The sequence below is a fragment of the Silurus meridionalis genome, chromosome 8 (assembly GCF_014805685.1).
Source record: "Silurus meridionalis isolate SWU-2019-XX chromosome 8, ASM1480568v1, whole genome shotgun sequence".
NCBI lineage: Eukaryota > Metazoa > Chordata > Actinopteri > Siluriformes > Siluridae > Silurus > Silurus meridionalis.
In genome coordinates, this window is record NC_060891.1 from 29,386,448 (window position 1) to 29,401,284 (window position 14,837).

Genomic DNA, 14,837 nt, shown 5'->3' on the forward strand with positions numbered 1-14,837 from the left:
AACCATACTGGATGCCCATGATCTTCGGGCCCTTAGATGGCACTGCATCACATACAGGAATGCTACTGTAATGGAAATCACAACATGGGCTCAGGAAAACTTCCAGAAAACATTGACGGTGAACACAATCCACCGTGCCATTTGCCGTCGCCGGCTAAAACTCTATAGCTCAAAAAAGAATTCACTTCAATTCAATTCAATTCATTTTTATTTATATAGCGCTTTTACCAATGAACATTGTCTCAAAGCAGCTTTACACAGATAATGTGGTGATTAAAAGTAAATATGTTCTTTGTAAGTAAGTTTGTCCCTGATGAGCAACTGTGGCAAGGAAAAACTCCCCGAGATGGCATAAGGAAGAAACCTTGAGAGGAACCAGACTCAAGAGGGAACCCATCCTCATCTGGGTTGCACCGAATGTCCATTTGAAGCAGATATACAATGTTGCAGGGTACAGTTATGATCAGTATCCTGAGTCAGTGTAGCAGACTGTTGACATTAACTACAGTCCAATCCATCCTTAAAGCGCCCGTTCTTACTCCAGAATTTCATGGAACCACCCAAGGTGTTGATGAGAAACCGTCCCAAGCTGCACAGAGTGGCATCCAGTCGAAGAGAACACAATCCAGAGGCAGGCCTGGACGAAGTAGGAAGATCCACGGAGGGGAGAGGGGCTGGAACAGTGGTCACTGGAACCTCAGGAGCATGTTTAACTTGACCGAGAGAGAGAGAGAGAGAGAGAGAGAGAGAGAGAGAGAGAGAGAGAAGAGGGTGACTGGAAGAGAAGGATATGGATTATTAAGTCTCCTTATTGTTGAATGAAAGTTAATGTCACTGTGCAGTTTGGACTCCGGCAAGACTCGCTATGGCAGCATAACTAAAAGGGAGAACCAGAAGGTAACACAGACATGAGGGATCTCTGTGATAAGAGACGACCCACCACACCACCGTCAACAAACGTGTGAATGTGAGGGGACGACAGCATACAAATATCCTAGTTCACCAAACACTCTATATCCATGTTCTTTCCAGATCTGAGCCTTTACCTAAGAAAAAAATCTACTGATAAAAGGCTTGACTAAATAAATACGTTTTCAACCTCGACTTGAACACTGAGACTGTGTCTGTGTCCCGAACACAGTGGTTGGAAGGCTGTTCCATAACTATGGGGCTTTATAAGAGAAAGATCTGCCCCCTGCTGTAGTCTTCATTATTTGAGGAACCAACAGATAGCCAGCACCTTCTGATCTAAGTAGGCGTGGAGGATCATACTGGTACAGAAGTTCACTCAAATACTTCGGTGCGAGACCGTTAAGTGCTTTATACGTCAGTAGTAGTAAGAAGCCATATCTAAACATGATCCAGAAGCTCAGGCGTTTTCTTAGGACCAAGGCTCATTTAAAATGGACTGTGACAAAGTGGAAAACTGTTCTGTGGTCAGACGAATCAAAATGTGAAGTTCTTTTTGGAAAACTGGGACGCCATGTCATCCGGACTAAAGAGGATAAGGACAACCCAAGTTGTTCTCAGCGCTCAGTTCAGAAGCCTGCATCTCTGATGGTACGGTGTTGCATGAGTGTGTGTGGCATGGGCAGCTTACACATCTGGAAAGGCACCATCAATGCTGAAAGGTATATCCAAGTTCTAGAACTACAGACGCTCCCATCCAGACGTCGTCTCTTTCAGGGAAGACCTTGTATTTTCCAACATGTCAATGCCAGACCACATACTGCATCAATTACAACATCATGGCTGCGTAGAAGAAGGATCCAGGTACTGAAATGGCCAGCCTGCATTCCAGATCTTTCACCCATAGAAAACATTTGGTGCATCATAAAGAGGAAAATGTGACAAAGAAGACCTGAGACAGTTGAGCAACTAGAAGCCTGTATTAGACAAGAATGGGAGAACATTCCTATTCCTAAACTTGAGCAACTTGTCTCCTCAGTCCCCAGACATTTGCAGACTGTTATAAAGAGAAGAGGGGACACCACACAGTGGTAAACATGGCCTGGTCCCAACTTTTTTCAGATGTGTTGATGCCATTAAATTGCTTATTTTTCAGATGATTTAGTACGTCTCACAGAAATCTGATTTAGTTACACTTTATACTCCATCTACAGGAACATCAGTGTATTTGTGAGGAAAGTTCCTGGTGTTCAGTGGCAGGTTTGCAGCAGCTTCAGAGATTTTCTGAGCTCCACATTCAGATTATAAACATAACTGTGTGTAGTTTACACCTCTGAGGTGCCCAGGGTCTACTTTCTTGGATGAAGACACGAGTGAAACTGAGACATGTCTTTGTTTTAGACAAAATCTGCCCCACATGTGTAACTTCTAAATAACGCTGAGTCAGTAGTGATATCAGAGATGTGAACAATGATGTAAATGTATTTCTGGATTAAACCTGTACTCAGAACTCTGATCTTTTCTCTGAGGGCTCACTGAGGAGATGGAATAGAGTCAGGGATCATTAAAACAAAAAAGCTTGGAGGTTCATGATGAACCAAACAATCACTCTGATCATAAAATTCTCACTCATGCATGAATCTGATGAGACATTTAAGTGTTTGTATATTTTCAGAAACCTTCTCTGGAGATAAAAAGCAGCTGATAAATCACTGTGTGAAATAGTTCCATTTGAAAGATGTCAAATATTTACAGTGAGTTTAGAGATTTTTTGAGACTTGATTTGACCTTTGGACTGGTAGAAATTTAATATTTGTGTGAAATAGAGATTGGATTGAAAGAGTGTGAGAGAGAACGAGTGCAGACACAGAAACATCAGAAGATAAACGAGTTCTAGCTTTACATCTCCAAAAAACATCAGTATGAAATTTGAGGATCTCTTGGAAGAGCTTGATGGCTTTGGAAGGTTCCAGAAGATGGTTGTGTTTCTCAGTTTTATTGGCCGATTCACGTTACCGTGTCACTTTCTGTTAAACAACTACATCGGTGCGATTCCTCCTCATCACTGCAACCTCGGCTCTGAGGATGGGAACCTAACGCTGGAGCAGAGAATGATCATCAACATTCCTAAACAGAACGATGGAACCTTCACTTCCTGCCACATGTTCTCAGAACCACAGTACCACCTTTTAAATGATACACATCTGAAAGAATCAAACTACACAGATGTTTTAGTGGTTGAATGTCAGAATGGATGGATATACGATAACAGCACCTTCATCAGCACATTAGCTTCAGAGGTATGTTCCAGCAGACCAGCAGCAGATACTTCAAAACAGATTTAATTTAATATAAACATCTGATTTTAAATTTAGATAATTAATATCTACATTAGAATACTCTCTTTCTCTCTGTGCATGTGTGGGGGAAGGGCGAGCGTGGCGTGTAGAGGGTGAGAACGGTTGGCTTGTTGACAATTTTTTTCCCTTTTTCCACCAGCACGGTGTGCGGGTGGTGTGCAGGGCGAGTGTAGTGGAATGTGTGTGTGTGTGTGTGTGTGTGTGTGTGTGTGTGTGTGTGTGTTAGCGGTTGGAAATGTGGTGGGGCATGAGGACATTGTCTCTGCCTCCCACATGAACTGTGCAATTGTGTGTTGTTTTTTTAACAGTATTGAGAAAGTGAATAAACTGATCCAGAAAGGAATTGTTATTAATAATGAGTGTGTACTGGTTTCTCCACTCTGTTCTCCTGCTAAAAAGGTAATGCTATCTAATGTTCCTCCCTTTATTAGTGATGAAGCAATTCTGAAAGAGCTGTCTCTGTACAGGCAAACGGTCTCCTCCATGAAGAAAATCCCCCTTGGCTGTAAGTCCTCACTGATTAAGCATTTGGTGTCTTTCAGGCGGATGGTGTTTATGGTCCTTAATAAAGGTCTGGTTGAACTAAATGTGGTGTTTAAGTTCAGGATTGATTGTTTTGATTATAACATCTTAGTTTCCTCGGATGCCAAAATAAAATGTTTTAAATGTGGTCAGTTTGGGCATCTTGTTCACGCCTGTCCTAAAAGACAGAGTGACCCTGGTGTTTACAAGTGCCCGGGGCAGGAAGCAGCTGAACCTTCTGAAATTGTTCCCCCTGTTGTTTCAGTTCGGCCTGCTGCTGAAATCCCCGCAACTGCTGCTGCACCAGGGCCCAGGGAGCGTAAGCCCTAGGCTCATCCTGTAGCCCAGAGCTCCACTAGTGACAGACCCACCCCAGAGAAGCCCTGATTGGCTGACCCGGACCAGGAGAAGCTCTGCTCGGCCCAACCGGAGCAGGAGAAACCCGATTCGGCATAACTGGATTGGGAGAAGCCTTGCATGGCTGAACTAGACCCAGATAAATCATGTGCACTTGAAAAAGTCACAGTGGACTCTGGAGCAGTGCTGGAGCTGCCTACAGTGGCAGAGGCAGGCACAGGGGTGCAGAGTGACTACACCAGTGCAAGGGGACAGGGGAGATGTGGAGATAGAAGACGAGCCCCTGTTTAATGTAAAGTACAGACCAAAAACAAAGAAACGAGGTAGGGGACAAGGCAAAAAGCAGGCGAAAAAAGATATGGCGGTGGAGGAACCTGAATCAGACAGTGAAGACGCAATGTCTGATTCAGTTTTTGGTCTAGACTCACAAGAAGAACCGTTAAACGTATAATAAAGCGCTGAGGACATAAACAAGCTTTTTTAAGAACCACCAAGTGGCAGTCGAAGAGTTTTTCTGGACTGTAAACAGTTTATACATGATATAAAACATTTCAGATGAGAAGGTGCTTTTACTGATCAAGAAATGTTTAGACTGAAGAAGCTGATCAAGGTCAAAAGGGAAAACTCAGATGAAGACTGATAGAGTGTGTGATGTGTTTTACATTTAGTTTTTTAGCATTTGTTTGTTTTACTTACATTTTATTTTAATGAACGGGATTCAAGTTGTGAGTTTTAATATAAATGGAGTGAGGGATTATAGAAAGAGAGTAAAGCTTTATAAGCTTATAAAACAGAAACATGTTGATGTTGTTATGCTGCAGGAAACCCACAGTGACCGCAGTAATGCTGCTGACTGGGTAAAGGAGTGGGACGAGTTCAATTCAATTCAATTCAATTCAATTCAATTCAATTCATGTTTATTTGTGTTGCGCTTTTAACAATGAACATTGTCTCAGAGCAGCTTTACATAAATAATGTGGTGATAAAAAATTAATATGTTGTTTATAAGTGTAAGTTTGTCCCTGATGAACAAGTCGGTGGCGACTGTGGTGAAGGAAAAACTCCCTGAGATGCAGAAGGAAGAAACATCGAGAGGAACCAGACTCAAGAGGTAACCTGATCCTCATCTGTGTGCCACTGAATGTCCATTTATTACCGTCCCAAGCTGCACAGAGTCCCCTCCAAACGAATAGAACATCATCCAGAGGCAGATCAGGACTAAGGCGGCGCGGCAGTAGCTTGCAGCGGCCGCTCCGGACCCAAAATGGTGCTACCTTTATTCTGTAGCCCGCCCTACACAACACATGGACATCGGAGCAACCCTAGCCGGCCCGCTCTACCATCACTACTGCTGGCAAATGTCTGCTCCCTGGACAATAAATTAGACTACATCAGACTCCAACAAGCTACTCGGCGTGAGTACAGACACTGCTGCGTTTTTGTGTTTACTGAGACGTGGCTGAGCGACAGAGTTCCGGACGCCACCATCCAGCTGGACGGGCTAGCCGCGTTTCATGCCGACAGAAATGCAGCTCTGTGCGGTAAGACTCGCGGCGGCGGTCTGTGTGTTTACATCAACACGGAATGGTGTAAGAACTCTGTGCTTGTTTCTACCTACTGCTCATCGCTGCTGGAGTTTATTGTTGTGAGATGTAGACCTTTTTATTTACCACGGGAATTCACCACCGCTATTGTGCTCGGAGTGTACATACCACCTAGCGCTAATGCTAAGGAAGCACTCAGTGTACTCTACGGGACCATTAGCGGACTTCAAAACACACACCCTGACGGACTGTTTATAGTCGCCGGAGATTTTAATCACGCAAATCTCAGGACTGTGCTTCCCAAATTCTATCAGAATGTGGAATTTGCAACCAGAGGAGAAAACACGCTGGATGTTGTTTACACAAACATCCGGGGCGCATACCGGGCGAAGCCCCGCCCCCACCTTGGGTACTCAGACCACATCTCTGTTATGTTGATCCCAGCATACAAACCACTCAGCAGGCGTTCAAGACCAGCTCAAAAACAAGTGAGAACCTGGCCAGCAGGATCCATGTCTGCTCTCCAGGACTGTTTTGAATGCACCGACTGGGACATGTTCAGGGAAGCTGCAACCAATGGCGATTTCATCAACTTGGAGGAGTACACGTCAACAGTGACCAGCTACATCGGCAAGTGCATTGATGACGTGACTATCTCCAAGACCATCACTACACGCTCCAACCAGAAGCCATGGATGACCGCCAAGGTGCGTGCACTGCTAAAAACAAGAGACTCTGCCTTCAGAGCAGGGGACAAGACGGCCTTAAAAACAGCAAGAGCCAAACTGTCCCGTGCCATCAGAGAGGCGAAGCGCGCACACGCCAAGAGAATCCATGGCCACTTCCAGGACAGCGGAGACACCCGGTGCATGTGGCAGGGCATCCAGGCGATCACGAATTACAAGACCACATCACCTGCTTGTGACCGTGACGCCTCTCTTCCAGATGCGCTGAACGACTTCTATGCCCGGTTCGAGGTGCAGAACAACGTGGTGGCGAGGAAGACCATCCCTCCTCCCAGTGACCAGGTGCTATGTCTAACCACGGCTGAAGTGAGGAAAACTCTATGCAGAGTTAACCCACGGAAGTCTGCTGGACCTGACAACATTCCTGGCAGAGTGCTCAGGGAATGTGCAGAACAACTAGCAGATGTCTTCACTGACATCTTCAACATCTCAGTGAGCAGCGCCACTGTTCCTATGTGCCTCAAGACGACGACCATCATTCCTGTGCCGAAGAAGTCTTCTGTGTCCTGCCTCAATGACTATCGTCCTGTTGCACTCACACCCATCATGATGAAGTGCTTCGAGAGGCTTGTCATGAGGCACATAAAGACCCAGCTCCCACCCGCACTGGACCCCATGCAGTTTGTGTATCTTCCAAACCGCTCCACGGACGATGCCATCTCCACAACCCTCCATCTGGCCCTCACCCATCTGGATAACAAGGACACTTATGTAAGGATGCTGTTCATAGACTTCAGTTCAGCATTCAACACAATTATTCTTTAGCACCTGATCGAGAAGCTGAGCCTACTGGGCCTGAACACCTCTCTCTGCAACTGGATCCTGGACTTCCTGACTGAGAGACTTCAGTCAGTACGGATCGGGAACAGCATCTCCAGCACCACCACACTCAGCACTGGAGCCCCTCAGGGCTGTGTGCTCAGTCCACTGCTGTTCACTCTGCTGACTCACGACAGTGCACCAATGCACAGCTCGAATCATATCATTAAGTTTGCTGATGACACGACCGTGGTGGGTCTAATCAGCAAGAACGACGAGTCAGCATACAGAGAGGAGGTGCAACGGTTAACAGCCTGGTGTGGAGCCAACAACCTGTCTCTGAACGTGGACAAAACCAAAGAGATGGTTGTTGACTTCAGGAGAACACAGAGTGACCATTCTCCACTGATCATCGATGGATCTTCAGTGGAGATCGTCAAGAACACCAAATTCCTTGGTGTTCATCTGGCGGACAACCTCACCTGGTCACTTAACACCAGCTCCATCACCAAGAAAGCCCAGCAGCGTCTCTACTTCCTGAGAAGGCTGAGGAAAGCTCATCTCCCTCCCCCCATCCTGTCCATGTTCTATAGAGGGACCATCGAGAGCATCACTGCCTGGTTTGGGAACTGCACCGTCTCGGATCGCAAGACCCTACAGAGGATAGTGAGGACAGCTGAGAAGATCATCGGAATCTCTTTCCCCTCTATCATGGACATTTACACCAAACGCTGCATCCGCAAAGCACACAGCATTGTGGACGATCACACACACCCGTCACACACACACTTCACCCTCCTACCATCAGGAAAACGGTTCCGAAGCATTCGGGCCGTCAGATCAAAACTGTGCAACAGTTTTTTCCCGCAAGCCGTCAGGCTACTGAACAAACATCTGAACTGAACTCTCTCTCTCACACACGCACACACACACACACACACACACTTACACACAACTGAGTGACTGGTCTGTACAACCGGACTCAACACACATACACTTCGCACACCCAGGTTTCAGCACCATTCACCTTTCATCATCGCAAAATGTTTACATGCCGTTTGTTGCTGATCTTCAGGGACTTGTTCTCTTTGCACAATATTCTGTCCAAATCCTTTGGTCACTGTTCACTTTATTTTTGATTGCTGCTATTATAGAATTGCACAATTCTGTTTACATTTCTCTGTTACCTTTTTCTGCTACTGTGTTACATATTTCTGCTACTGTGCACCTTATCCTGTCATGACAGGTTTTACTGGCGGAGCTATTGCTGTTTTTATTTTTATATTTTGTGTATTGTGTACTGTCTTGCACTGTCCTGTGTTGCCTTTTGCACTGTTTGCACCAGTTGCACACATGCACTTTATGTGGCAAAGATCTTAGTTCTTGGCCCTGTGTTCTTCTGTTCTGTGACTGTTGTTTTATGTTGTTTTATGTAGCACCTGGGTTCAGGAGGAACGTTGTTTCATTTCACTGTATACTGCATCAGCTATATATGGTTGAAATGACAATAAAAGCTTCTTGACTCTTGACTTGACTTGAAGTGGGAAGATCCACAGAGGGGAGAGGGGCAGGAACAGTGATCACTGAAACCTCAGGAGCATGTTTAACTCGACAGAGAGAGAGAGAGAGAGAGAGAGAGAGAGAGAGAGAGAGAGAGAGAGAGAGAGAAAGAGAGAAGAGGTTGACAGGACGACAGCATCCAAATATCCCAGTTCACCAAACACTCCATATCCATGATCCCTCCAGATCTGCTCCTTTACCTCACAAACACCTACTGTCTAAAGACTCCACTAAATAAATATGTGTTCAGCCTCGACTTGAACACTGAGACTGTATCTGAGTCCCAAACACTGGTTGGAAGGTTGTTCCATAACTGTGGGGTTTATAAGAGAAACATCTGCCCCCTGCTGGAGTCTTCATTATTTGAGGTACCAACAAATAGCCTGCACCTTTTGATCTAAGTAGACGTAAAGGATCATACTGGTACAGAAGTTCACTCAGATACTGTGGCGTGAGAGCGTTAAGTGCTTTATACGTCAGTAGTAGTATTTTATAATCAGTGTGAGATGTAATTGGGAGCAGTGTAGATGATTAAAACAGGGCTGATGTGCTAATATTTTCTAGATCTAGTGAGGACCCTTGCTGCTGCATTCTGAACTAACTGAAGCTTATTTCTGCACTTACTCCAACACCCAGACAGTAAAGCGTTACAGTAGTCTAACCTAGATGTTACAAAAGCATCAACTAGTTTTTATGGATCCAGTAACATCATATTTCTAATTTTAGCAATATTTGTAAGGTGAAAGAAGGAGATCCTGGTAATATTATTCACGTGAGACTCAAAGGAAAGACCCGGGTCAAAAATCACACCGAGGTCTTTGACTGCTGTACACGCTGAGACAGAAACACCATCCAGAGATGCTACAGAATCAGAAAGTTCACTTCTAGCTGCATGTGGTCCTAGTAAAAGTACTTCCATCTTATCTGAGTTGAGCAGAAGAAAGTTATCAAGCATCCAGTGTCTAATGTACTTTACACACTCCTCAACATTGTTAAGCTGATCTCTCTCATCTGGCTTTGCTGAAATATACAGCTGTGTGTCATCAGCATAGCAATGGAAGCGAATCCCATGTTTATGTATAATTTCACCCAGAGGCAGCAGATATAAAGAGAAAAGCAGTGGGCCTAAGACAGATCCTTGCAGAATACAAACTTTACCTCAAAGAGTGTGGAGAACTCACCATTTACATCAACAAACTGATAGTGATCAGTCAGATAAGACCTAAGCCAAGAGAGAGCTGTTCCCTTTATTCCAACAATGTTCTCCAGTCCAGCAAGCAGGAGATTATGATCAATGGTGTGAAAAGCTGCACTGAGGTCAAGCAAAACAAGTAAAGAGACAAAACCCTGATCAGAGGCCAATACCAGTCATTTACCGCCTTAACTAGCGCCGTCTCTGTGCTATAATGAGGCCGAAATCCTGACTGATACATTTCATAAATGTTATTTCTCAGTAGATGTGAGCAGAACTGCTGTGCTACAACCTTTTCTAGAATCTTGGAGATAAAGAGGAGGTTTGATATTGGACTGTAGTTGGACAGCTGACAGGGTGAAGGTCAGGTTTCTTAATTAGGGGTTGATAACTGGTACAAAAGATTTAGGTACAAAACCAGTGCTAGTGGAAGAGTTTATTATTTTAAAACAGGTTCAATTCCCTCTGGAATGATCTGTTTGAGGAAACTTGTAGGTGAGGGATGGAGAATGCAGGTTGATGATTTTGATGAGGAAATTAATGAAATGAAGTCGTTCTCTTGAATAGGAGTAAAACGTTGTAATTAATGGTCTGTTATAATGACACTGCTGTCTACAGGGTTATTTATAAAATAGTTTGGATTTATTTAAATTGTCTGGATTTCTTGCCTGATGTTTTCAACTTTATTATTAAAAAAGTTCATGAAATCATTACTACCTATTGATGGTGTGCATGTCAAATCAAATCAAATCAAATGGCATGAGGGAATAGAATGGGGTGAAATAATACAAAATAAAATAAAAATAAAACAAAGAAAAAGAAGGCAGATAAATAAAGTATAAAAACTATATAAAAATAAGAATATATAAGGATATAAAGATCCAAAAGTTTGGACATACCTTCTCATTCAAAGAGTTTTCTTTATATTTATTACTATGAAAATTGTAGATTCACACTAAAGGCATCAAGACTATGAATTAACACATGTGGAATTATATATGGAATTATATACATAACAAAAAAGACAAAAAATGTCATATTCTAGGTTCTTCAAAGTAGCCACCTTTTGCTTTGATTACTGCTTTGCACACTCTTGGCATTCTCTTGATGAGCTTCAAGAGGTAGTCACCTGAAATGGTCTTCCAACAGTCTTGAAGGAGTTCCCCGAGAGATGCTTGGCACTTGTTGGCCCTTTTGCCTTCACTCTGCAGTCCAGCTCACCCCTAAACCATCTCGATTGGGTTCAGGTCCAGTGACTGTGGAGGCCAGGTCATCTGGCGCAGCACCCCATCACTCTCCTTCTTGGTCAAATAGCCCTTGATGCCTTCAGTGTGACTCTACAATTTTCATAGTCATGAAAATAAAGAAAACTCTTTGAATGAGAAGGTGTGTCCAAACTTTTGGTCTGTACTATATATATATATAGCAGTTAAACAGTAAACAACAGTAAACAATAACAATTTAAACATGGTTTTTGATAGTCCATAAAGTGTCTGTGTGCGGTATGGTGTGGTGTATAGTGTCCATAAGTGACCGTGTACAGTATGGTGTGGTGTAAAGTGTCCGTGTGCGGAATTGTGTGGTATAAAAAATATAAAATATAAAGTGCACTGTGCTGTGGGAGTTTCCCTGACCGCAACAGAGAAAAGAGTCCATTGTTGATGGCTGAGGTCCTTCACAATCTTCCTGGCTCTGGTCCTGCACCACGAGCTGTAGATGATGGAGCTTAGAGGTTAGGGAGCCCGGTGTGGATGGTATGTTCAGCTGAACACACCACCCTCTGGAGGGCTCGCCTGTCCTGCATGGTGCTGTTCCCAAACCAGTAAGTGATGCTACCTGTCACAACGCTCTCAATGGTGCAGGTGTAGAAAGTCTACACTACCTGAAAACTACCTGAGATGGTAGTTTAAAGTCCCTTAAGCATCTCAGATGGTACAGACGCTGCCGGGCCAAGACAGGTCCTGTGTGATGTGAACACCAAGGTACCGGAAACTCTCTTCACTGGGGTCCCGTTGATGTTTAGCGGTTGGTAAGACCGATCCTACTTCGTGCTGAAGTCCACGATCAACTCTTTAGTCTTGCTGACGTTCAGGAGAAGGTTGTTCTCCTGGCACCATCTCTCCAGGTTTTTAACCTCCTGTAGGTAGGCCGTCTTGTCGTTGTTGGAGATCAGGCCCACCACAACAGTGTCGTCAGCAAACCTGGTGATGGTTGTGGAGTTGGAAGTGGCCACACAGTCATATGTGTACAGTGAGTACAGCAGGGGGCTCAGAACACAACCCTCCAGTGCTGAGGGTGAGGGTGGATGAAGTGTGTTTGTCCACCCGTACAGCTTGTGGTCTGTCAGTCAGGAAGTTAGAGATCCATTGACACAGTGGCAGGCTTAGTCCCAGGACCTCCAACTTAGAGGTGAGTGTGGAGGGAATTATAGTGTTAAATGTAAGTGCAGTGCTTTTATTTCCTGTTCATTTTGCTACCGTGCTGAAAAAAAATCTTGGATTCTGCTTTTTATTTTCTATGAGGGAGGAGAAATATGCTGATCAGCAGCACTAATTCAATTCAATTCAATTCATTTTTATTTGTATAGCGCTTTTAACAATGAACATTGTCTCAAAGCAGCTTTACACAGATAATGTGGTGATTAAACGTAAATATGTTCTTTGTAAGTATGTTTGTCCCTGATGAGCAACTGTGGCAAGGAAAAACTCCCCGAGATGGCATAAGGAAGAAACCTTGAGAGGAACCAGACTCAAGAGGGAACCCATCCTCATCTGGGTTGCACCAAATGTCTATTTGAAGCAGATATACAATGTTGCGGGGTTCAGTGATGCTGATCAGAAGCGAACTGTATACCTGAGTGAGTGTAGCAGACTGTTGACATTAACTACAGTCCAATCCATCCACTAAGTGATTTTCTAGAACTCAGGAGATTCTCCTTCCATGCTATTTAAAATACTGTTCATTTAGTTTGACGCCATTTACGTCCTAATATCCGAGTGGTCTGTTTTAAGGTGCGTGTATGATCATTATACCACTGTGCTGATTTTTTCTCCCTGATCATTTTGGTCTTAAGAGGAGTTTCACCATCTAGAGTGTAACGGAACGTTGATTCTAGCTATTTAGTGGCCCAGTCGAGCTCTGTGGGGTCAGACGGAGATCTATTTATTATCGTAATTTCCGGAAGATTATTAATAAAACTCACTGCTGTAGCTGACGTGCAAGTACGCTTAACACGGTAATGTGTTGAGGTAGTAATGCAATGACTGAGGCAGATTTTAAAAGAGATTATGTTATGATCTGAAATAACTTCAGAATGTGGAATTATGACTAATTTTTGATTTTTAAATCAAGAGTGTGTCTCCACTATGAGTGGGTCCTATAACATTCTGATTAATTCCTACTGAATCTAGAATGGACACAACTGCTGCTCTTAAGGAGTCTTCCTGATTATCATAATCAATATTAAAGTCACCAACAATTAATGCTTTGTGTAAAGAAGCAGTTGGATTTGTGATGAAATCTGCAAATTCTATGAGAAAATCAGATTCAGGCCCCTGGGGGTCTATAAATAATTAATTAATGGAATTGACTGACTGGACCTGCTTTTGGACACTGAATATTTTATGCTGGTGTAAAGAACTTGATGTGAATGTTGTTTGTCGGATCTTATTGCTGTCACTGTTCATTTTATTCCAGTTGTTTTTCCCCTTCTTTCCAAAATTGGACTCAGCAGTGACCAATTTGGTTTTGTCTTAACAGACCATTTTTAACAAATATTTTAAACTGTGGCTCGTCTCCTTACCTTACAAAATGGAATATATAGATATATATATAGAACAGAAGCTGACACCAGCTGAGCTTCATGAAGCTGACACCAGCTGAGCTTCATGAAGCTCTCCAAGGCATGGAGAACGGGCAGGCGCCATGAATAGATGTTCTCCCTGTTTAGTTATTCAAGGCTTTCTGCACATTAATAGGGCAGGATGTGATGGAGGTCCTACAGGACAGTGTGAAGGGTGGTCAGCTCCCATCGAGCTGCAGGAGAGCTGTCCTGACCCTGCTGCCAAAAAAGGGAGTCCTGACCCACCTAAAGAACTGGTGCTCAGTGTCACTACTGTTCACTGACTGCAAGCTGCTGTCAAAAGCATTAGCCTCCAGACTGACGAAGGTGATGGAGCAGTTCATTCACCATGACTAGACGTTCTGTATGCTTGGCAGGTTGATATTTGATAACGTATACTTAATTCGTGACATTTTGGACGTCTCCAGGCTATTGGGTTAAAGACTGGTCTGATTGTCCTAGACCAGGAAAAGGATTTTGACCAGGTTGAGCATGAATACTTGTGGAAGGTGCTGGAAAGCTTTGGGTTCAACCCTGGTTTCAAAGCCATGATCAGGGTGCTGTGCAGTGAAGTTCAGAGTGTACTGGCTGTTATGGTGGGGTCCCAATCTGATGTAAATATTTTAATTGATGTTTTAGATGACTTTGAGCTTTTATCTTCAGTGAAAGGTATCTGGAGATAACGTGAAGCAGATTTAGTTGGGGAGTGGTGAGGTTGAGAGCTGAAACTCCCAGGAGGTTTTCTGTGGAAAAGAGGTGGTTTTAAGTAGTTGTGTGTTTACCTGGGGAAATAAGTTTTTAAATAAAAACTGGGAAGGCACTGTAGAGCACACCAAGGACAGACTGAGCAGGTGGAAGCGGCTGGTCCTGAAAATGTCCTACAGGGGGCAGACACTGGTGATATTCATCCTGGCTGCGTCATCTCTGTGGCACAAGCTGGTATGCGAGGATCTGCCAACAAACCTGCTAGCAAACATCCAGGCCCTGCTCGTAGACTTTTTCTGGAAAGGTCTGCACTGGATTCCACAGATTGTCCTCCATCCGCCC

At 43.9% G+C, this 14,837-nt stretch overlaps 1 protein-coding gene across 1 annotated transcript in view; it reads left to right on the forward strand.

Moving 5' to 3' along the window:
* Window positions 1-2,763: 2,763 nt before the first annotated feature.
* Window positions 2,764-14,837, forward strand: part of LOC124390111 (solute carrier family 22 member 7-like) — a 36,237-nt gene continuing 24,163 nt past the window's right edge. Inside the window, exon 1 of the mRNA XM_046855835.1 lies at window positions 2,764-3,209. Coding sequence (XP_046711791.1) covers window positions 2,832-3,209 — 378 coding nt within the window. The 5' untranslated portion in view covers window positions 2,764-2,831. The remainder of the gene's footprint in view (window positions 3,210-14,837) is intronic.